General features: G+C 36.0%; 2 protein-coding genes across 2 annotated transcripts; one reads left to right on the top strand and one right to left on the bottom strand.

The window, feature by feature from the left end:
- Window positions 1-888: 888 nt before the first annotated feature.
- On the bottom strand, window positions 889-3,486 carry LOC108359738 (phenoloxidase 2-like). The gene is made up of 4 exons (XM_017611709.1): window positions 2,284-3,486; window positions 1,589-2,210; window positions 1,289-1,524; window positions 889-1,222 (listed from the first exon to the last, which is right to left on the bottom strand). Exons 1-4 carry the CDS (start codon window positions 3,262-3,264, stop codon window positions 1,010-1,012), a joined length of 2,052 nt encoding a protein of 683 aa, XP_017467198.1. The 5' UTR covers window positions 3,265-3,486; the 3' UTR covers window positions 889-1,009.
- A 19,685-nt stretch (window positions 3,487-23,171) lies between these two features.
- On the top strand, window positions 23,172-25,019 carry LOC108359734 (uncharacterized). The gene has a single exon (XM_017611706.1). The coding sequence runs from the start codon at window positions 23,172-23,174 to the stop codon at window positions 25,017-25,019; it is 1,848 nt and encodes a 615-aa protein (XP_017467195.1).
- The last annotated feature ends 302 nt before the right edge of the window (window positions 25,020-25,321 follow it).

The following is a 25,321-nucleotide window of genomic DNA, read 5'->3' as shown; positions in this document are numbered from 1 at the left end:
CAATAACCACGCTTACTTCCCATATAACGGTAATTTAGAGAAATACAAAATCTTCGATAAATCAGTAAATATTGAAGCTAATTTATTCAAAATTGATGCTTGCAACAATTCTTTACCAAGAAATACGTTTATGGTAAAATTTTGGAAAATGGGCGTGGCTCCGCCCACTTATGATCACATATTAGTATATCGGTAACCGTTCTACCAAATTTGTACAAAACTCGGTGTGGTTATTGTGCTTGCCACATATAAGCAAAACGTTGAAAATTATTGAAATCGGACTAAAATAACGGCCGCTTCTCATATAACGGTAAATTTCAGAAATGCTTGAAACTTCAATATTTCGAAATTGAAGGACGCTAATTCACTCAAAATTGATACACCCCGGCTTACCATCTAGCGGAAGGTTTCGGAAAGGTGAAAAACATATATTTAATACTTGCGCCGGGTATTTAATGTTCGGCTCCGCCCGAACTTAGACTTTCTTACTTGTTCTTTTTCGGATCGGTTTTCGGATTTTTTGCTGGTCGGGAGGTCACTGAACTAAAATAGTTCGTCTGAGTATTTTTGAGTACAAGTATAACCGAGTATTTTCCAGCGGTATTTTCAGTAGCATTGAGTATTCTCTTCGATATTTTCAATTAGTGCAGGTATTGGATACTTTGTGGTATAATGGTGTACAATAAGTTCCTTGAACCAAAAAGGAACGTATACAAAAATGAAAAGTGCTGTTGGTTGCATGTGAAGCCGGAGTAATTCAAAATTGTTTAATTTGAAAAGAAACACTATAATTGCTACATAAATACATACATGCACATATTAAGCATGTATATACATATGTACAAAAGTGAAATTTGATTTTCTCGACAAAATTTTAATGTATGCATGTTAACAGTAATATAATAACATTATTATAATATAAATGAAACAGTAATTTTTCTCGTATTGTAAATGAGTACATGCGTATACACGTATGCTCCATAAATCCTCAGCGGTTAAACCAAATAGATTAGACGTTACGTGGCACAACACGGTTTTCGTGACGTACTACCACATCTACGATGCTCATGTTCGGTGTCAAGAAATTGACTAGGCGGTCAGCTCCCGGACGGGAAAGGCGGTCAAATGGATAGCCCATTGCGCGACGATCTGGATAGAGGCGATCACGTACGCCACAGTAAGATGCAGCATCACTGCAGGTTCCCACAAGTTGTTGCTCGATCTGCCATAAAATTAGAGATTAAACATGCAGACAAATAAACTTCTTTAATAAAACTTTTTTCCGTACCCTATCTTGATCGTAATTGGACACCATAACAAACAACTCGCATCGCAAACCTTCGGGCAAGCCTTTCGGAATAAGCATATGATTAGGCCACCCACAACCACAGAAGTTGAATTCCAGTTCATCAGCGCTTCCTGCTGCTGGGCGAGTTGCATCCAAATTACGGAAGGTGCGATCAAAAGGAATGGTAACACTGGACTCAGTGGAGCGGCGTCGGACTGTGTTTTGGCCAGGGTTTACTGTAAATTACATTAGAAAACTGTGGAACATTCGTACATACGTGCGTGAACTCCAAATACTTACATGACACCACAAATTTGTCTAACTCTATCATCAACAAGCGTTGATCTTTGAACAGCATTCCTTGTCCACGCTCATCAGTCTTTGGTCCCAAAAATATTCGTACAGTACCGAATCGTTGGGCACCGCCTTCGTTGTTTATGTTGATGGTGTAGGTGAATGGAGTGTGTTGCAAATGAGTAAAGCGTGCAAATACATTGCCACGTGGCACAAAGTCCATGCCGCGGGACAAGTCGACGTCTGATTGTTGCCAGAAGGTTTGAAGTACATTTGGTCGACCACCTTCGGGACTTACTTGTACGCCAGTGACAGAGACACCCTCATAGCTGAGATCCGGTAAAGTGTATGGCGGCAGACGGGTCTTGTGCTCCTGGAAGATATCATCGATAAATGCGTGCCATCTGTAGAAAACGGGATCACGCATGGCGGTGGCTGAATCGCCCATCACACCAAACGACTCCAAATGACGGTGATCGGGATCATGAGAATACGAAATGAACACATGACCCATGTTGTGGAAGTCCCCATATAGGCTGCGATTTGGCGAAATAATTGATGATTCCATCATATTTCCCAAAACATCAATACCGCGAACTTCATCCAATGGCACACGATTGCCGCTTTCCTGAAAAAAGAGATGTTCGTTAATTCTAGAGTTGCACATTTTGGTGATACCGATAGTTGTACTCTTGACTTACATCAGTGGCAAAGCCCTGAGATATGGCTTCGAAGATGCGATCTCTCCAGCGCTCCAAGTCACTTACATCCAAGTTTATTTGGTCCAACTCCCGGTTCAAGTCTGACAATTTTGTGTCTTCAAAACGCGGTGGCCAAGCGCGACTCGCCACCAAGGAGTCCATTTTGGGGAAGTAACCCTCTTGGATTGGTTCGCGCAAATTATTGAAGCGCACAACTCGAGAAAGATTGTTGCTGAAACGTTCCAAATTATAACGAGCCACAACCTGTTCATGCATGTAGTAGAAGAGTTCACCGCGACGATCCTTGTTCACAATGGCCCGATCACCAGCTTCAAAAGGATACACTAAGTGCCAGTGCCAATGGTGCAGATTAATTCCAAGATCTTCGCGGAAGTACCACAGGCGATGCTCTGGCTCTAAATCAGAAGCAGTGTAATCGCGTGGAATAGTAATTGGCATACGTGATCCTTCGGGAACCACAGTGGCTTCCTCTCGTACCTGACGGAAAACTTGAGAGTCCACAAACTTGTCGGGGAAGTTTTGTGCAAAGGACGGAAGATCCAGTCCTTTAGTATCCTGGCGATGGAGCAAAGCCACAGAGAGTGCATAATTGAACAAGTAAGGATTTACACGATCACGCGAATACGCAGCCACACTCTGAAGGTCGTCAATTGAACGCAAGCCCATGAAAATGTCAATGAGGCGTCCAGCGATGCGACGATGAGCCGGAATAAAAAGGGAGAATTGCGCATCCCGCGGCAATGACATGGGTATACGCAGATCCGGGATAGATATGTCTCTAACAGGAATACGCTGCTCTGCCTTTTCACCAAAACGACTTTGCACCTCAGTGCTGATGGGACGGTAGCGATCCGTGAGGAACTTATCGGGTACATCGAAAACTGATGCCTTGCCCTTCTCCATGAAAATAGGCTCATTAGGGCGATCGAAGAGAAGCAACAGATTATTTTTGTTAGCCATTATTGACGGTAGTTATTCAGAAAGTGAAACTCAATAATTATGCTAAATGTACAAAACGTAACTGATGCATTTGAATAAAAAATTTGCTCTTTTATACAAAATTCTCAAACGAAATGTTTTGGAGCTAACAACTGCCCTCAATTTGTGTGGTGAAATTATCGCATGGTGTGTGGTCACTAATGCTAGAATTAGGCGACCATCCGCTATACCACAAATGCCTTGCAAGCATAAATTTGGAAGTTTGTAGATATGCATGTGCATAAAATGATAAATGAGTATATCAGTATAGTTTTGTTTACTTCTAATATGTATTACATTAGACTGCATCACCAAAAAAAGTTGCGCTTTTTCCGCCGGGATTACAACATTGATTATATTTTAGGACTTCCACCAAAATATTTCGGAAAAATATTACGATTTAAGTGAGCTGGACCGATTGGAAAATACCATCAAAAATTGAGTTTTTTATGAATAAAAATAGTTTCTTAAAAGATTTTTTGGGAAAATCTCCTCAGATGACAAAACGGTTTAGCTTTAAAAATCTGCATAAAAATATTAATTTTTTTTTAACGGAATCATAACAATAAGATTTTTTATGCTGTTCTTTAACTTTTTTCTAAGATTTGTTTAAGAAAAACTCGAAAAACTGGGCCAAAACTATACCGATATAGACTTGTGAGGTATCAGTGGCAAGGTATTTCCTCACCCTTTTTATTTCTTTGCAAAAAACGCATTCACGTCCCAATTTTCTCTTTATCAAATACCAGCACGTCTTAGTTCAACATGGAAAGCTTGTTTGTCTTACCCTTCTCTTTCATGCTTTAATTGAGTTTATTTGCAGAGAAATAAAAAGGGTGAGAAAATTTCTTTCAAATGATATCTCATAAGTCTAAATCGGTAGAGTTTAGGCTGAGTTATTCAAGTTTTTTTTAACCAGTCTTTGAAAAAAGTTGAAAAACAATATTGAAAATCTCATTATTGCGATTCCGTTGAAATTTTTTTTTTAATATTTATATGCAAATTTTTTAAGCTCTTTTGTCACCTAACGTTATTTTTCACAAAAACTATTTTAAAAAACTTTTTTTATTCACAACAAACTAAATTTTTTGAGGTATTTTCAAATCGGTCCAGCCCACGTAAATCTTAATATTTTTCCGAAATATTTCGGTGAAGGTCTTAGAATATAATAGACTTTATAATTCCGGTGGGAAAACAGTACCGACTTTTTTTGTATGTGGAGTGATGCAGTCTAATGTACATACATACATTTACATACATACGTTGATTGAAGATAAGCTGAAGTTTATCTAATTGTGTATTTTTATTTGAACATTCCCACTAAACAAAACATGAGAAATAGGCAACAATCGTCAATGGCAACAAATTGGCGACTATCCGATTTGTTATAAAAAAAAAATGATATGAGTATTGAAAAATAATGAAATTATTCCAATTAATAAAACGGTAAGAAAACGACTCGTCCAAGTGAGTTGCCTTCGGTGGACGTTTTAGAGCGACTGGTAATAAGAAATCATTACGAAGGCGACATTAATAATCAGGGAACGGATTTTAGTACCTAAAAACCTATAAAAAAGGCAACATAAAATAGCGAAATAGGCAGGAAAAGGCACTAGATATCGCAAAAAGGGCAAAAGAAGGCACTAAAAAAAGACAAAAATCGAAAATATACATTTATTTTAGAAGTGTTTGTTTTACAAGTAAAAAGAGTAAAACTATGAACTATTTTCATTATATCGAGCTCTTTTTGCGATTGTATCGTAGGCAACAATTTATACATATTTTTTTTTTGTTGCAAATAGGTTGTAAAGACTAGTTATATCGTCCTGCAAAATCATAGAGTTTGCATATGTACCGTTACGAAGGAAAAGCAAAGCGAATTTTATCGTTCGCTTTGTCTACAATTTTTCGTACCCGCAATTTTATCGTAAGCGACACTGTGAGTGCAGAACTTTATTTTGCATAGCAGTTTTACCTATAGCTTTAACCAAAGTTTCCTCAAAACTTACATAATTGAATGCTTAAAAAGCAGCTCATCAAAATAAAGTGCATTCTTCCATCATACAACTGCAGCTGCAGTCACTAATTCCAGCGTGAGTCGTCTTGCGGGATCTTTTTTGAAGCTCTTGCTTTCTCATCGGTTTATAAGATTTAAAAGTGTAAATGGAAGATAAAAATATCAACCTTGCGCTAGTTTCAATTGCATCGTAAGCAACAAAAGGCGAATTTTAATTTTTTTTTAACTGACTTCACAAAAAGGAGAAGGTTATCAGTTCGTCGGTATATTATTTGTTTTTTTGTTGTTGTTGTGTTGTGTTAAGTATCTTACCGTATAACTTTGGATCACGTTAACCGATTTCTAGAATTCCATTTTTAAAGGAACCTGTATTAACTCACAGGTCGTCACATAGTAATTGGTTTAAATCTGATCACTGGGTCATGAAGAAATTAACGATAATCTTAAACTTTTTATGAAAATTGAAGTCGATTTATTTTTTGCTTAATAATTACTTGTTGTTACCTCGATACAGATAAACTTTGGATGATACAGCTACTTATATATCAATGCAGCCTTCAAATAATTTCACTTTGTTGTTCGCCTTTCAAATTGCTTATAAAATTTTAAGTACACCACTTGTTTTTTTCCACTTTTCATTATCATAATTTTTGGAGCTCAGCATTTTTTTTATATAATTGTAATGTTCGTTTTAAATATCTGCATTAAAAGATTTCCTTTAGCTAATTTTTTCCATTTTTAGGTGTGAAACACATTTTAAGCCGAGAAACATAAAAAACAAATTGCGGAACTTGCCAAAAAACATCTTAATATCATGTCTTTTGCATTGAACTTTTTATGTTAAACAACTAAATTTTAATTTTTTTATAATTCCTTGAAAAAACGTTAAAAAAAATAACAAATAGCGGCAGCCAATGTCGTTATTTCTGTTCCTGGTCGTTTGAGAATTGAACTGGCTTTAAAGCTGCATTTACAAAAACCACTTGTGGACAATCTATAAGATGCACCAGTCAGTTAATGTTGTAACTCACGTTGAGTTTATTCTGCTGAGTAGCGTTGTATATGTTTAATTGACTTGAAATTCCGTTTATTTAAACAATCCTTAAAGTATCCGCACTCCTAATTGTTTAAATCAGGTCTTCGGAGCAAAAGTTTTTTTTCATCGCCCCGCTCTAGCTCCGGACCTACCGGAGCGTTTATTTCGCTCCGTGCTGCGCCCCGCTTCCAGTAAAAAAAAACCTTATTTATTTAATTACTTACATGCATGTTAGCATGGGCCGAAAATCTGCTTTTCTAGAATTTTGATTGGTAATAGCAAAAAATGGTTCATTATCTAAAAACAATCTGTGTCTAAGATGAAAATTGTTGGTCAATATCTTAGGCTTGCCCAAGTCCATCAAAGTTCAAGCGCCAAAACAATTTTTTATTAGCTTGATTCGATTCTCTACAAAAAAGGTCCATACACCAAATTATGTAGGACTAATACTTTCGAAGATACTTGCAATTTTAGTAAAAACAAGTAAGAGCAGTGCTGTCTTCGGCTATGCCTAAGGCTTCATACCTTTTATGAACATCTGAAAATTTTATTTTAACAGATTACTGCGTTTAAAAAATTTATATATTCACATTACTGCATTTAAAAAATTTACTGCATTTACCGCATGATTACTGCATTTAAAAAATTTATATATTCACAGCATACATTGATAGAGCAGACACATATAAACAATCAGAGGTATGGAAGATATACCTTATATAGCACCCATATATGCGATTTGCACTGCTGTGTATCGGTATGTAAACCGGTATCACAATGTAATGGGTTTAGCTTCCTACATAAAGGAGATATATCGAAAAAACTGGTATCTGAACAATCAGTGGTATAAGAGATAAAGCTTATACAGCATAGATTTTGACGATTTCTATACATAGTATAAAGGAAAGTCGAGATTCTTTGTACGCGTTAATCTCGAAAATTTCTTCTTTCTCAAACATACTCTGTATCGACAGGAGAGGGATCTTTTTTACTTAGAATTTTAACAGGGTTGCCACTAGGAATGGATCCCGGGATCCCGGTCTTTTCTAAGTCTCGAAAATCCCGGGATTATTTGTCTAAAATCCCGGGATTTTCGTGATTTATAATATACACTGGTGGCAATAATAGAAACGCTTTATGTTGAACAGTTTTGGCTATATTTATTTTGTTTATTTAATATTTAACATTTTTTTATAAACGTGTAGCTCAATATACATTCATATAACACCTTTCGGCAGGCAATTTTGTACACAAAAAAATCAATATATTCGCCAAACCAATTTTTCTCCTGACGTCAGGATTTTTTAAAAGAACTTTGAAATTTGAAAGATATGAGTAATTCAATTAGGTTTAAAAATTTCAGTGCAATATACTTAAAAAACAAGTATGGGTATCAAACAAAGGAGAAGATTCTGTGGAGTTAAAATATATTACATTTTTTGGTGTGTAAGGGACGGGTAGGTATTGAAAATACCCTTTTATAATTATATCCACGAATATCCTTGAAATTTTTCAATTCTTATTTTTGAAAAAATTATGTGTTNTTAGGTTTAAAAATTTCAGTGCAATATACTTAAAAAACAAGTATGGGTATCAAACAAAGGAGAAGATTCTGTGGAGTTAAAATATATTACATTTTTTGGTGTGTAAGGGACGGGTAGGTATTGAAAATACCCTTTTATAATTATATCCACGAATATCCTTGAAATTTTTCAATTCTTATTTTTGAAAAAATTATGTGTTAAGGACTAATTTTATTAGCTTAAAAAAATAAAATAGATTAAAGGGGCATTTTCAATTCCTATTCGTCCTTGCGGACCCAAACAAAATTATTTCATTTGGTACCCATACTTTTTTTAAATAAATTTTGGAATTAACCATATCTTTGAAATTATACGGGCCCTAGCCGCCAAAAAAACGTAAGTGACATTTTTCCAAAATTTTCGTTTTGATGCAGAAATGCATCTAGATGCTCCAGCAATATTTCTGCATCAAAAAGAAAATTTTGAAAAAAAATGTCGCTTACGTTATTTTCATGACGTCAGAGAAATGCCCATTTATATGCAGTTAATTATGTGTAATACTAGCTTATACCCGCGGGTTTCACCCCGCGCTTTTATACAAATATGAAAAATAATTTAATGATGTTAAATTTTATTTCTGTGCCCATTTCGTTATAGCTCGTTATTTTTTAAGCGAGTTAAGGTATTTAGGCCATTTAAAACTATGAAATTATAAAATCTCGTCTGCGCGCTAGGCATACGAAAGATATCAATCCCTCTAAGTTTACTTGAAATGGTTTCAGGTATACGACGCGTAAACATGTAACCTTCTTGGAGGTGCCACGGCGGGTTCTAATATTTCCAACTCAAATTCAGTAACCTGGCCTTGATAAAATACCACTTCTCATTACTGTAGCAAATGCCTCAAGAGAGCTTTAGATTATAAGGCCGAACCCGGCTCTCCCTTTTCCATTAAAAGAAATTTTTGCTATCAGTACGGCACTTATAAAATAAATCTCCANGGTAGACTTCTATAAAAAATTTTAAATTTTGGATAAGCAAAAGGAATATAGACAAAACTGGTCGAATTAAGGCACTTCGTTTATTTCTGCCACCAGCATTATGGACTTCTTTCAACCAGAAAATTAATTTTTTTGATTAAATTTTTCTTGCATGGAGCTTTTTTCGACATACCTTAAATTACTTTATCAGATATGTACTCACTAAAGTATTATTAAATGCATATAAATTTAATTACTGTCTTTCGTTTTGTTACTTATGAAATAATTTTCACTTTAAATTAAAGGTACGTTTCAAACCCATTTACTTATTATTTATTAAGTATATGGTAGGAGAACTTCTCAAACCACATTGATGCAATTTTTTCATGTTAAGTCGGTGAAAAATAATAAATATCTAAATCCAGGGACTGATCCCGGGATCCCGGGATTGAACCAACGACATCTGGAAAATCCCGGGATCGTAAAAATCGAAAAAATTAACATCCCTAGTTGCCACCTGTCTAAAAAACTATAAGATCCGCACCGTTCGTTGGATTACAAAAGATGAGGTGTCAAATGAAAGGGATTGGCCCCTTGAAAATCACTGATTTTTTTTTAATAGGGTTGCCACCTGTTAATAAAATTACTATATTCAATCATAATAAGCGTAGGCGTCAGTTCTGCACCTTCACTGTAAAACGAAAAGACTTAGCCTCTACATGCGCAATAATGTATTACTTTTCTGAGTAGGATTGCACCTACTAAAAAGTTAAAAGATTTTCTCCGTTCTTTGGATTACAAAATGAGATACCAAATGAAAGTGCATGGCCTTCGCATGTACAAAAACTTTATTATTTTTTAAATAGGGTTGCCACCTATTTAAACTTACTGTTTTAAATTTTTAGTATAAAGGAAAGTGGAGATATTTTGACCACACCACTGCACGGATTTAGACGAAATTTTTTAAGTATAGTCTGTACTGATAGGAGTTTTATCTTTAGTACTTTGAGTTCCTATAGGGTTGCCACCTGTCAAAAAAATTATAAAACCGGCACTGTTCGTTGGATTACCAGAAATGAGGTGTAAAATAAAATGGCTCGGCTCTTAGATGTTCAATAATGTATTACTTTTTGAGTAGGGTTGCCACCTATTTAAAACTTACTATTTCATTCGAACATGGTGTGAATACAAAAAGTGAGATGTGAAGTGAAAACGATTGGCCTCCAGATGTTCAATAAAATAATAAGATTTTCTAAAAATAATAAGATTTTCAAAGTTCATTGGACTAAAAAATTAGGTATCAAGTGAAAGAATATGGTCTCCGGATAAGCTTTTATTTTTTTAATGGGCTGCCACCTATTTAAAAATTAATACCTAACAAATAATACGTGAAGGCGCTCTTTCTTAAGAATAGTTTTTTTTGTTAGGTGCTGTATTCAAAAAAGCGTATGGAGCTGATGCTATTTTTGTTTGCATATCGATGGCTGAGTGGAAGATTGACCTATCTCGGCTGCCAGTTCGAAAACGCTCTATCTCAAAAAACTTTTCAAGAACGTCCTATTTCAGAATTTTATTGAAAAACACCCTATCTCAAAATTCGGTTCAAAAACGCCCTATCTCACTTCAAAATGTATTGAAAATATGCTGATATAGGGCGTTTTTGGATCGGCAGCTGAGATAGGGCGTTTTTGAAACGAACTCTGAAATAGGGCGTTCGTGAAAACTTTTTTGAGATAGAATGTTTTCGAACTGGCTGCCGAGATAGGTCGATCTTCCACTCAGCCATCGATATGTGAGCATGTATGTACATAAGCTACATTTGTTGGGATTTCAGTGAGAGACAGAATTTATAAGTTTTTATTTTATTAGGCTCACGGACATATGTACAAGTATTTTAGTATCTATATATATGAATGTATGTACATACACCCACTGTAATTGTTTTTAAGTCAAAAATATTTGAAACACAAAATTCAAATAAAATACTTCAATGTTTTTGTTTATTTCTTCGCGTATTTTTTTCCTCTTCTCTCCTTCGTTAATTTGAATATATGCATGTACATTAGGGTGGTCCCTATGATTGTTCTGTACCGAAAAAATATACCCTTATTTTTTTATTTTGAAATCAAAAAATATTTAGAGGTCGCTCAAAGCTCCCAAAGTTTTCCATGTATTTTATATGGGGAGAAACAACTTTTCGTAGATATGGCATAGAATAGTTAAAAATCAATATTTTTCTACTTATCTCTTCTTATCTTATCTGCTTATCTGCAGGAGATTCCCAATAATAATACCCAATTGTTTATTTAACTTTCGGAAAATTCTCACCGGCAACACTGTTGGACATTCTTTTCCATGGTGTTGTTTTTTAATTTTATTCTTTGTATATACATATACGCAAATTGAGATCGGAATATTACCCTCAATTGGAGAATGAAAATTGGCTTTCTGACTTAATGTTCTCTACCGATATGATTAATGTGACCAACCGTACTTCTTTCAGAAGTACAGCACTTCTTTTTTCGCTCTTGTACTTCGTACTTCCAAGTACAGCCAAGTATACTTCTTAGCGATATTTTGTACTTCAGGAGGGAGATTCTGTAACCAGTTAGCGATAATTTTCGGATCGCTAACGCACTTTTTGACGCATGATATAAATGTTTTTGCGTCAAAAAGTGCGATAGCAATTCAAAAATTTTCGCTAACTGGTTATAGAATCTCTCCCTAGGTCCTGTACTTCTCCGATCTTCGGACGATCCTCTCATGGCCTGGGCGATAAATTCGTTCAAACCATTAAAGTCGCCGGGGACTGATGGCATCATACCTGCGCAGCTGCAAAGGGCTCTGAAGGTGTCGTGCAATTGGTTGGATCCTATTTATATGAACTACGTGAGAATCGGGTACATCCAAAGGCTTGCAGGCCGGAAAAGGCTCTCATGTTTCCCCTTGAGATTTAAGGCCTATCAGTAAAGTATTGGTCAGAAGAAGCCTTCACGCATGAAAATTATGCAGTAGGGGCCTTCTTCGATATCGAGAGGGCCTGCAAAATTGTCACTTCAGAGGCAATAGTCAAGTATATATATAATATAGAGATAAAGCCAACCTAATAAGGCTTATCTACCGCTTAATTCGTGACAGAACTATCGCGGCGGGAGAGGGAGAGCGTCTGCACTCAGTGCAGAGTCAATAGGAGCACTCCACAAGGTGGTGTCCTCTCTCCCCTGCTCTGAATTGCAGTTATAAACGACCTTCTATAGGAACTGAAAAAAGTGGGCTGTCGGGTGATCGCCTATGTAGATGATGTGGAACTTTTGGTTAAGGGCCGATTTCTATACACCCTTTTTGATCTGGCTTAGGGTTACATGAACCAGGTAGCTAAGTGGGCAATCAGCGGCGGCTGTCGTGGAAGCCTAACATTAGGGAAAGGGTAGGAAAGGTTGCCGTGTACATACTTCTGTAGGGGAGCTATCGGTAAAAGGTGGGGTCTCTCGTCCAAATTAATTCATTAGCTCTAGGAAACCAGATTTAAGCCTATATTGTTTTAAGCAGCCCTTGTGATGGAGCTCACTAGAGAAGGCTGCACTTTTAAAACAGGAATTAGCGGAGCATTAGCAACCAAACCTACACTGGCGTTTAACATACATATGTTGAACACGGCGCCTGCGGATATTGCAGACAGAATTGTCGCAGTACGAAAGGGAAACTGGGTCCTTTTGTGACATAAAAAATGGAAAAGAAGACATTTGTCTGCTGCAACAAATGTTTTTATAGGGCATTTTAAAGCACGTTACCTCTCAAGGGCTAGTGATGAAGGTTCTGACAGGCCATTGTGCGATTGGTATTGATGCGGTGAGACTAGGAGTTTCGACTGATCCTTTTGTATCAGCTGTCAAGAGGAAGATGAAGTGGAATCATATCCACACTTTATTTTAGACAGTCCAACCTTCGCGAGGCTCAGGGATCGAAATTAGCCGCACTCGAAATTTCGCAATCGGCTCGCGGCGTTACTTGACCCAACCAAGTCACATTAGATATGATGGGACATTTGTCTCTTCAAAAAAAGAATATTGCATCAATTTCCATGGCTAGAAAAAATATTGCACGTAATTCAGAATCAGATTTTGAAAAGAGATTTGCCGATTTAAAATTATTTAAATGTACGTTTGCATACTTTTTCACTTTTTTATGTAACATAATTGAGAATGAATTTGCAATATTCCGTTTTAAGAAAAGCGAAGAAGAGTTGGAGTTTTTGGAATTAAAAGAAGATTAGGAACAGGAAATGCAACATAAAGCTTTGCTAGTGCTTGAATTCCGGTAACAAGTACCAGAGTTAAAATATCCGCTGTCGAAAATAGCTGCGTCCCGTATAATTTCAATTTTTGGCACAACGAATAACTGTGAGTCTTTGTACTCTACAATGAATTCCGTAAAGTCAAAATACCGTTCACAATTAGTTGCATTCGCGAAAGTTATAAAAACTATCAGCTTTTTCCCAGCAAAAAATCGGTAATCGCTTTTAGTGGTAACGTGTTCTATGTAGAAGGCATAGCGTTATAATGCCTTAAAATTTTTTCGTTTCTTTTGGGCATTGGCGGTAATGCAAAGTAAGATGTCCTACAATATTTTATTTATTTCGCTTCTTTGTTTCATTTCGGGGAATGCAAAGTAGAATGTCCTATAATTTTTTTTAATTCGCTTCTGTGCTTCATTTCGGGGAATGCAAAGTAGAATGTCCTGCAATATTTTATTTGTTTCGCTTCTTTGCTTCATTTCAGGGAATGCAAAGTAGAATGCTGCATCGTAGTCAGATAAAAATAGAATGAATATCCAAAAATTCTTTTTCTACCGTTACTTTTCGGTGGAAATTTGTCTCGCATAAAAATCATGATTTGCTTTGTTCAATTTGCAGCGAAGTCAGTGGTGCCAGATGTGGGGATTTCGCCCCATTTTGGGGATTTCTGAAAGCATTTGGAGATAGAGTTTTTCGTTTGGGGATGTGGGGATTTGATGGGGATTTTTATTTGATTTAAAATATTTATATTGAAATTAAAATACATATATTTTACTGCCTGCTCTTAAAAATTTCTCAAACAAAGATAATAGCCGTCATCGATTCGCCAACAGTTAGCAAGTGCGTGTTGTTGCTTTCACATGCAAAATTTTTCGTTAAGCGTTGGGGAATTGGTCAAAAGTAGGGTTCTTTGAAAAAACATGCAAATTCCTCGGGATTTATAAATAGTCGATGCATCGAGGCGTCGAAGCATCGATGTTTTCTGTAAACTGACATCTCAAGTACATCAAATGGCCGAACATCGATTTGTCTGAAGTTCATAGAGAGCAAGATGCATTTTTATAGCTTATAAAATGTTAGGCACTCCGCACATTAAGCGCCTAGTAATAGTAGTTTAGTCATCCCGGCATACTAAAGTATGCAGCTTTTATGCCGAACACATGTATTTCAATGAAGCTCTGTATATGTATTACGATTCATAATCATGTTTTCGCCTAATCATAAAAGCTTAATGAATCGAAGCGCCTAACATTGTCAGGCGCTAGGCGTTTTGAAATAGTATTTTGCTTTCATTTTACATATATACATATGTATGTACATACATATCGTATTCAAGTTTTGAAAATACATTTGTCATTGAAAAACTAATAAATAATAAATAAACGTGAACGATTTAGTGGCTAAATTTGTACTGATCGTGGATAAGTATCCGTGCCTTTACAACAATACCCTGCAGGACTATTCGAGAAAGGATGCCACGGAGAAGGCTTGGGCAACAATATCAGAACAAATAAATTGGTCAGGTATGTCGTGCCACAGTCATAATATAAGATAATTTTTCGTCGTCTTCAGAGAGCTCCTTCGCAGCAATGAATAGTCGGTTCTGACTATTATTCCTTATATACGGGAGAACCCAATATTTCCTACGCCTCTTCATTTTACGACGCCGAAGATGAAGAGCTAGGAGCATAAGGGCACCGCCCTCGTCGCTAGACGTGAACGTTATGAAATTGCATTTTATTGATTTGTTTTTGTCACATTCGCCAAACAAAGTTTCACTGAATAACAGAAAAAATGTCAGTAGACTAAAATCAATTTTTTTATTTAATTTATGTACGGTGCCAAGTGCGCAGAAGTCGAGTCGTTATGCATTCGTTTCGGCATGACGGAACGATTACTCTACTATGATTAGGCGTATAATGTGCGGAGTGCCTTAGTATAATAAAGTGCAAGTTTCAATTGCTTTAATTTTTAGTTTTTTTCTTTGGCTGATTTGCGCTTTGTTATACTAAAATTTTATGAGCTATAAAACTAGTACATACCGAAAAAGGTTCTTAATGTTTTATTTCCATAGTGGAGGAAAACTCTATGCGTATCGATGCATCGATGCGAGGACTAACATCGATGTATTTTTACCACTGACATCCTTAATTCCAAAACGAAAAATTTGTGTATTTTTTATTATACTAGTATTATAGATTTTGAAACGAGCAACACGATTCCATTGTTCAAAATTCGAAAAAAAATCTAACACCTAAATTTAAAAAATGCATTATTTATTGCATTTTTTTCTATTTGCATGCAGTGCATCCTTCACTCAATTTTGTATCCCTCGAACAATAAGTGCACTTCATGACCTTTAATTTGAGCCAAGGTTGAAGCCTCTAGGCCCTCTGAGAGCCAAGTTATAACAATTTTAAACCAACTTCGAAACTGCTGTACAAGTTTTTACTCCAAAATTAGAAAAAAATTGCGTAAAATATCGAATGAAATTTCGAAATTTAGCTTCAGAATCGTAATAATTTAGCTCTCAAAGGAGCTAGAGACCTTGGCTTAAATTAAAGGTCTTGAATAGCACTAAAACTGGCTCGTTGTTCGAGGGATATAAAATTGTGTGAAGGATGCACAGCTGCATGCAAATCATAAAAAATGCAATATACAATAATGCATTTTTCAAATTGACAGGCTGAAATTTGTTTTCCTTTTTTTAAATAGTAGATTCGTGTTTCTGATCTCAAAATCTATAATATTGGTATAATAAAAATTACAAATGTTGTTTTTTTAATTTATCTGTTGGATTTTGCATGTTTTTTTTCGAAGAACACTATTTTTACCAATTTTTTAAGGTCAAGGAGTGATTGTGGATCAATGGCAATATTTTTCCTTGAAAGGAAATTACATTAGCTTTCAAAGCCATTTTGTTTCATATCAAAATATCGCTTCTGTCGAAAACGCTACGATTAATTGACATGAAGTGTTAAAAAAGCACACTGTGTGTGGTCGAGTATCTTATTTTTCAGTTGAGAAATGTAATTTTGAAATTTTAAAATTACTACGGTGTATTTTTCTCAATACCATATGACTCAAAACATATGATTTATAAAAATATAATTCATTTATAAACAATACATATTATAATAAACTAAAATATCTATCATACTTGGGCGTACAAAATTTTTGATTCTTAATAAAATGGATACAGTTGAAATATGGTTTAGTAATGAGGAAGATGATCCGGAAGCTAATGGATTAGTAGAGTTAGTTAAAGCAAGGAAGGAATCCCTTGGAGCTGGAAGATGAAGTGTATGTACATATGTGAATTTTATGAATAGTAGTTGCGTTCCAAATGCTTCACGGTTTGTAGGTTTTACAGTTACAGTGGCGTAAGGGTACGCAGGTTTGGTTTCGCCCTACTCTTTCTGCAAATCCCTTTGCCTATGTCCTCATTCTCCTGTATCAGCTCGATCAACCGCGCAAGTTGCATTTTGTTGCTTACAATCTTTGGTTTGTAATTCAGACACATACATACGTATGTATTTATATTCCACAATTTTTTACAACTTCCAGTTCAATTGACTTTCTTTTTATCCATTATAGCAGGGGTTCCCAAACTTTTTTCACCGCGGCACCCTTGTTGTGCTAAAAAAAATTCGCTACACCCCTACCCTTCAAACGTCTACGAAAACAAGAAAACACAATGCAAAATTTATGCTCCTTTAGCTTTAATGTGAGGACTGAAATTGTGTTGATGATTTCATTATTTCCTTTAAGTTTATTGTGAGCTTTGACAATTTTACCCTGAAACCATTTGACGCTAAAAGCTTGCTGGTGTATTTGTTTTTAACCGATTTCACAAAAAGGAGAAGGTTATCAAATCGTCGGAATATTTGTTTATTGTTATTTTTGTTTTAATATGCTACCGCATAACTTTGGTCCACGTTAACCGATTACTATAATTCTTTTTTTTTTAAGAAAGATGTTACCTCACAGGTGGTCTCATTCTAATTTGGTTTGAATCCGATCATTGGATCATGAAGAGATTAACGATAATCTTAAATTTTTTATATGGGAAAGGAAGTCGGTTTTGTTTTTTGCTTAAAAATTACTTGTTTATGTAAGCATTTGTTGAAAATGCAGTCTCACATAGAAACGTAAAAGTAAAATTCGCTAGTATTTTTAATGCAATCTTGCCAACAGCAGTGTTTTCTGCATACACTTGCATCCAGAAGCCTCTTGGCTCACTTCGTAATATTTAATATTCAAAGTGCTGTCTTCACTGATATCCAGAAGGCTTTCGAAAGCTTAATTTGTCATCTCAGTAGGTCGGGTCACATGAAAACGGGTTTGTTATTCAGTTGTAGACATCCTCAGAGTCAAACCTTCCCAGTTAACGCTGGGAATGCGCGTTAACGCTAAGAAAATAACTTTTACAACCAATTTCACGCAGCAATTTAAGTGAAAAATGATTTTAATTTTTTGAATATTATATGGAAATTGCCAGAAAAAAAATCATTTTCCATTTAAATTGCTGGTGAAACCGGCTGTTGTCCATTTTCTTAGCGTTCATTTTGAAGTTACATAAGTATGTACGTTTTTCTGATTTTCTTTGTTTATTTATGGGGTTTTCATGAAAATTGCTAGTAATTCTAAAATATACATGTCACCAATAAAAAAATATCGACGTGCTAGTAAAAACCAAAGATGTATTTTAATTCGCAGGCCTCTGTTAACTTCGCAGCGTCATCCAATATGGGTTTTTAATCTAGTGGCGGCATCTTCCTAGTCGCCAGGGAATACCGCCGGATCATACAGTGCCTTCTCGTGACGTTTTCTATCTCTTGCTTCATCCTAGACATCGCTCCTTTCGTTTTTCCAACCACTGCATATCCGCACACTTGCTCGATTTCAAACCATTTTTCTGTACAAATTTGTCGATAGCTTTAAAAATTTCGTCGCTAGTGGTGTAACCGCTAAAACACAATGCCGACGAAAATCGAATCTTTCGCTGCGAATGTTCGCTGTAAAAATTAAAACACACTGTTGTATATAAGAATGCACACAACCAAAGCAAACGACGACGTTTGTCCGACGACTGTTCGCAACGATAGACTTATTTCTAGGGTCGTCGCTGGCGGCAGCGGCAAAATACGATCCATTGTTGCCATATGCTAAATATTTTCAAGTTTTTGAATCGAAATTGAGAAATACTGTATTAGTTTTTGTTAAAAATTAATAATCTTATTGTTTGTAAACATTTTAATTGTACCTTGTCCCCTATATGACGGGTAGCGGTTATTTATCAAGTTAACTGTGTGGCCACACTCACTTGTGCAGGTGTTTGACAATTGGTTACCTTTGCTCTGGCCGTGGGAGAAAAGTAACCAGCTTCCTCACGTTCTCATGTATCGGTGTGAAGTTCTCATGTATCAGTGTGAGGATCTCTCTCCGTTCGTAAACACACATATTGGTTAAATAGCTGCTTCCTACCAGCAAAAAGTTTCACTTCTGAAAAAAGTAAGCGAGTTAGTAAGAGGTCGCGGGGCAAGGAACGAGGTCATATCGTTGTAAGAGAAAAATATTTTTTGTTCTTGTCCTTTTCAAGAAATTTTAGTACTAAATTCATATGAGCCACTGTAGCGCTCAACTGATGGAAGCATATCCCTGCATATGCGAGTTGCTGATTTCTAAACTTCCTAGGAATACGGTCAACTGATCGATTCATATCCCTGCATACGCGAGTTTCTCATTTCTAAACTTCCTAGGAAGGTGCTCAACTGATCATTTCATATTCCTGCATACGCGAGTGAGATATGCAAATAACTGATAAACTGATATTCCCAGGTTTGCAATTTTGTAGGATATGAATATCACTTTTGCTATTACAGATTCATTTCCTATCTATTACCTTTTGCTACTGGGTTGTTAACAGCAACCTTCTCGTTATGTACCAACGATGTTAGCTAGCTGTTATTGCTGACTATTTTAGAGGTTACCTTTGTTGTTATCTCTGTGTTAGCGCTCTGTAAGTTTCAGCGGTTACCTGCTTTGTTACTACAGGTTGTTTTAGGTGTTACCCAGAATTATATGCAGGTTAGAGTCTTGGTTACCAATTGGTTACCTCAACTTGTTTTAGGTGCTATTCCAGAGGTTATAATAAGGTTAATGTTTTTAAAGTTCTTGGTTACCTTTTTTTTCCTATAAATCCTTAGAAATCAATCCTCTCTTGTTTTACAATTTGTTCCTAAACTTATTCAATATTGTGGAAACCGTTGTATTAAAGATTTCTTAATAATAATATTAGATCACTACGTTGATATGAGTACTCAACAATTTAACAATCAGTTATTAATATAAAAATTTATATATTCTTGTGGAAACCGTTGTATTTAAGATTTCTTAATATTAATATTAAATAACTGCGTTGGCAGGACTACTCAACAAATTTAACAATCAGTTATTAAAATAAATATTTATATTGTTGTGGAGAAAGTTGTATTAAAGATTAAGTAGGACTACTCAACAAATTTAACAATTAGTTATTAAAATAAATATTTATACATTCTCAACCAATAAAAATTCAAACCCAATAACTTACTTACTAAAAAATTGTTTATTATAGCTTAAAATTATTGTAACCAATAGAGGTAAATGTGTTGTACAAAAAACAAATAAACAGAAGTTCACAAAAGTTGAAATAAAACTATTCGTCGATTTAAATTGTTAACTTTTTACTGAGCATGTTTATTTTACGAGGAGGAAGCATCGAAAGCCTGGCCCCGTCAGTGTGAGACTTTAACCCAAACTAAACTTCCTACCGTCATGTACCGTTCCCCTCCCGGTACCACCATCAGTGATTTCGTCGGGATTATAACACTGTGTGACTGATAAGGTTACAGATATATTCTCTTCTTCTTCTTATTCTTATTTGGCGCTGTAACCGCCAAAGAGATTTTGGCCAACTGACGCCAATTGGAAATGCCAAGTGAAGCCAGAATACTTTCAGAGCTGGGGCGTCGGTGTCCATTCGAACGACATGGTCAAGCCAGTTGAGCCGCTGTATTTTAATTCGCCATACACCAGCACGGGCATGATGAGTGACTTATAGTGTGGTTTTCGTACGTCGAGAGAGGCCTTTAGGGTAGAAGGGGGAGCATTCGCCACTTTCTTTTTAAATCTCTGCCGAAAGTACACCGATCATTTCGTTTGTTTAATGCTTGGTCATCTCGAAATATACATCATTTAGCATCTTATATTCATCGTCATTCTGCAATGTCTATAGGGTTTTTAATGATTTTTGAAACGACCCAAAATGGTGAAACTGCCCCACCCATGGGGTAGATCCGCCATCGATATGGGGTGGAAACGTCAAGACGAAAAAGCGGAACATAAGAAACTTTAATATTGTATTGAATTCAAATTTCTTAAGTCAACACTTTTTCTTATAAGGAGCATAATAATAATAATATAGTAATGTTTTTCTCCAAAAGGATTCCCTAATTTATTAGACTATTCGGTGTACTTCCTCCAAGGTACCAATGGCTTTTCCCGAACCCCAAACTAATGCTGAGGTATGGTATTGCTTTGCGCTATCATGGGTTGCAATGGTCCGATCTTTACCTGGTTTAGGTACTATAATTATTTCAGATATTATGTCATTGGCTTTGGCATTTCTTAAATCGTTGAGCTTGAATCGAAGGGAAATAGCGGTTGAGTTACTATTAGTAATTAAGATGTTTGAAGGAGTGGGACTTTCATTGATCTTAAAAACGGATGAAAGATGTTGAGCAAAAGCTGTTACTTTATTTCCATCACTCCTTGCCCAGTTCTCATTAGGAGCGCGATAGGCGATTCTCGAAGCACCGGTTTCTTTTCATACTTCATGGTACGTCAGCGAGAAAAAATTTGTCTGGCATGAGGCAGACAAGTTTTGAAGAACCGAGGGCGCGTCTTTTTTTTCTGCTTGCAACAAGCAACTTAGTTCTTTCTTACATGGATCTAGTTCCTGTATAACTAACGAACGAGAACGAAGTCTCTGCCACTCTATTCGCAATTTGCGCTTTTTAAGTATTTGGGTAAGAATGCTTGGAGTGTGCTCGTAATGGCGGGTGGAAACACGATGTATGAAAGAAGCATCCTGGGTTGAGTTTTCTGCAGCATTTACTAGAACATCAGCTACTCCAGGGGGACATCTACCCCATGGGGCACATACATCAGCGGCACATTTACCCCATGGGGCACTTTTGCCGGCGAAACAACCCCACTTGGAGTCTGGTGGATCTGCCCCACGTGTAATCCCTTTTATAAAACTCACTTTTTTTTTAAGAGTCATAAACAATGAAATAGAACAAGCTTTCGATTTCGTTTAAAGCAACATTGGCGGTATTCCACAAATAAAAAACTATTGCATAACACGAAGATTCACAAAATTATTACAAAACATATTTAGCCACAAAACTTTTCCCAACAATGCGAAAAAGTTGATAAAAGCGAGTATCTACAACCACTTGCAACGATGAACTTTCAGAGTAAATAAGAAGAGATGTTTTTGGTTCACTTGTAGGCTGGTGTGATCTATTATTTAATGGTGCAAATAAAGCACTTATTCCACCTTCGTTGCCCAACGTTTCGCTGAAATTTCCAGCATCATCAGGGGCGACTATGTTTATTAAATCCAACAAAGAAATACAAGGAAAAAACAAAAGATGTTAAAATGAATAATACAAGTTGGCATACATGTGTTTGTAAAAACAAAGACAACAATTATGGACTAATGCAAAGAACATATACTCAGAATAATATTAAACATTTGCTTTAAACTTAATATTAATACATAAACACATAATCAGTACCACTCTCTATGGTAGTCTTGTCACTACTAAATTGTTTATTTTGATATGCATAACATGTAGGCGGCCGCGATGTTGTCCGTATCTTCTTTTTTGTTGATCGTATTCTCCCTTTTTTCTAATATTCTTAAGCTTTCCAAAGTGTATCTCGTCATTTCCCTCTTTTCCTTGTCAATAATCCTAGTGTTAGTGAAATCAGCTGTGTGGCCGCTGTTTAATATGTGCTGTGATAGGGCTGTGCTGTGTTTTTGTTTCCTTATATCTGTTTGCCAACTTGTATTATTCATTTTAACATCTTTTGTTTTTTCCTTGTATTTCTTTGTTGGATTTAATAAACATAGTCGCCCCTGATGATGCTGGAAATTTCAGCGAAACGTTGGGCAACGAAGGTGGAATAAGTGTTTTATTTGCACCATTAAATAATAGATCACACCAGCCTACAAGTGAACCAAAAATATATTCTACAAACTGATCGCTACAAAAACCAAAAAACATTAATTTCGGAAGGCCTGCCGATATATTGAACATCGTTTATTTTACCAACAAAATAGCAACACTAGTACAAGATGAAGGACTATTACAAACATATGAAGTATACACACGGAGAGCATCGGATGCATCACACTGAAACACTACAGTAAACAAAAACACAAATTAGCAAAACAGATGGAGCAGCTTAAATTTCTATTGCGATGCAAACAATACGGGCTAATGCCAAATTATCTGACAAACTCGATCAAAAATCTAAAAATCAATACAACTTCAGAGAAAATAAGGAAACAGGTGGAAAATTCAAAACGACTATTTCTCACAAAAATATTAAACATCGAGATAACACAAACAAAAATAAACATTAAAATAACAAAAGATCTATTAGTGCATGCACAACAACAACTAAAAGTCACTTTAAGTAGCTCAGAATTCGACGCGTTCATCAGCAAGCAGAACGCCCAAAGCCAAAAACTGCGAAGGAAAAAGAATCAATACTCACATCAAAAATTGAGAGTCTTAAACACGAACAGATGCGGAAGCTGGGAATACAAAAGAACAACAATTGGTTCGTGAACAAAACGAACGTCAAATTTCCCGAAGAGGTAAGGTGGCTACTATCACTGGGGAAAAAGTTCACATTACCAACAACAAGGACAAGTTTCTCACCAATACTCACTATAGCAGAAATGGAACAAATAATCATGGGGATAAAAAACGAAAAGGAGAAAGAAACAGCGAGAAATAAGTTGAGCAACAGAATTCTACTGTTCAAGCGGAATATTAAACACAACTCTGCCGAAAAATTCATTTTAGCTGCATTTAACCAAACAAAGGCGTTTCTGAGATCCCACAAAAACATTGTTATAACAGATGCTGACAAGGGCAATAAGACAGTAGCAATGTACGAATCGGAATACATTGAAAAGATAAACAAATTACTAGAAGACAAAAACACATACAAAACTTCAAGAACAGACCCAACGAGCACTCTGCAGAGAAAAAACAATAAAATAGTTGATGAGCTCTACAAAGCCAAACACATAAACAAAAGGGAAAAGCAGCTTCTCACCAGCACCGCAGCTGCAGCACCAAGGCTATATGGCCTGCCGAAAATTCACAAACCGCAAGTTCCTTTACGCCCCATTGCTTCGTCAGTCATGGTCCCCTGTTACAAGTTATCCAAATATGTCGGAGAAATACTCAAGCCATTGATTTCAGAGAGATACAATGTGAAGAATGCGTTTAATTTGAAAGAGAGATTAACGAATATAAGTGTATGTGATGAAGATGTTTTAGTGTCGTTCGATGTCATCTCCTTGTTTACGAATATACCGACAATGTTAGCCACAAAAATTATTATGAAAAAGTGGGACCAGATACAACGGACAACCAGCATTCCAAAACACAAATTCCAACAAATTCTTGACTTCTGCCTTAAAGATAATAACTACTTCATGTGCAATAACAAACTATACACCCAAACATTTGGAATGCCAATGGGCAACCCCCTCTCACCGACAATTGCCGACATCATTATGGACGACCTTCTGGACAACACCATCTCGGAGCTGAAACAACACTTCAACATTGACATCAAGTTTATCAACAAATATGTAGACGATATTTTTGCAATAACAAACCGCAACGACGTGAATACAATTCTAGAGACGCTAAACAAATACCACCCAAAACTTCAGTTTACCATGGAAATGGAAGAAAACGCGAGCATACCTTTCCTTGATGTCCGTATACACAAAAACAACAACAATATTGTTCTAAACTGGTACTCGAAACCAACGTCGTCTGGACGCCTGATCAATTATCTCTCCTCCCAACCAAGAAAATATAAAATCAACACCGCGAAAAATCTTATACACAAAATACTGACGATAAGCGACCAAAAATTTCACGAAGCCAACATAGACAAAATACACAGCATTTTGAAAAGCAACAATTATCCCAATCACCTGATACGCGAACTAATAAAACAAGAAACAATGCGAATAGGAAATCAGCAAAATAAAACGCCGACCACAGCAACAGCAAATACACCAAAGAAGTACTACAGCGTCACTTACATCCCCAAGCTAAGCGAAAACTTTGATCACAGCACATTAAAGGAACAAAACATAACTCTCGCCTACAAAACAAATAACACGTTAGCTAGAATCTACACAAGAACAAAAAGCCCACTAGACATACAGCAACAAAACAACGTTGTTTATGAAATACAATGTAAGGGCAAAGAGAACGAAAACTGTGGTAAAGTGTACATAGGGACAACAAAACGCGCATTAGGTGTTCGCATAGCCGAACATCAAACAGATATAAGGAAACAAAAACACAGCACAGCCCTATCACAGCACATATTAAACAGCGGCCACACAGCTGATTTCACTAACACTAGGATTATTGACAAGGAAAAGAGGGAAATGACGAGATACACTTTGGAAAGCTTAAGAATATTAGAAAAAAGGGAGAATACGATCAACAAAAAAGAAGATACGGACAACATCGCGGCCGCCTACATGTTATGCATATCAAAATAAACAATTTAGTAATGACAAGACTACCATAGAGAGTGGTACTGATTATGTGTATATGTATTAATATTAAGTTTAAAGCAAATGTTTAATATTATTGTGAGTATATGTTCTTTGTATTAGTCCATAATTGTTGTCTTTGTTTTTACAAACACATGTATGCCAACTTTTATTATTCATTTGAACATCTTTTGTTTTTTCGTTGTATTTCTTTGTTGGATTTAATAAACATAGTGGCCCCTGATGATGCTGGAAATTTCAGCGAAACGTTGGGCAACGAAGGTGGAATAAGTGTTTTATTTGCACCG

This window comes from Rhagoletis zephyria, unplaced genomic scaffold, assembly GCF_001687245.7.
Source record: "Rhagoletis zephyria isolate East Lansing unplaced genomic scaffold, Rhagoletis_zephyria_1.1 Rzeph_scaffold_00447, whole genome shotgun sequence".
Taxonomy (NCBI): domain Eukaryota; kingdom Metazoa; phylum Arthropoda; class Insecta; order Diptera; family Tephritidae; genus Rhagoletis; species Rhagoletis zephyria.
Note: the sequence above shows the minus strand (reverse complement) of the source record. Positions and strands in the feature narration are given on the sequence as shown.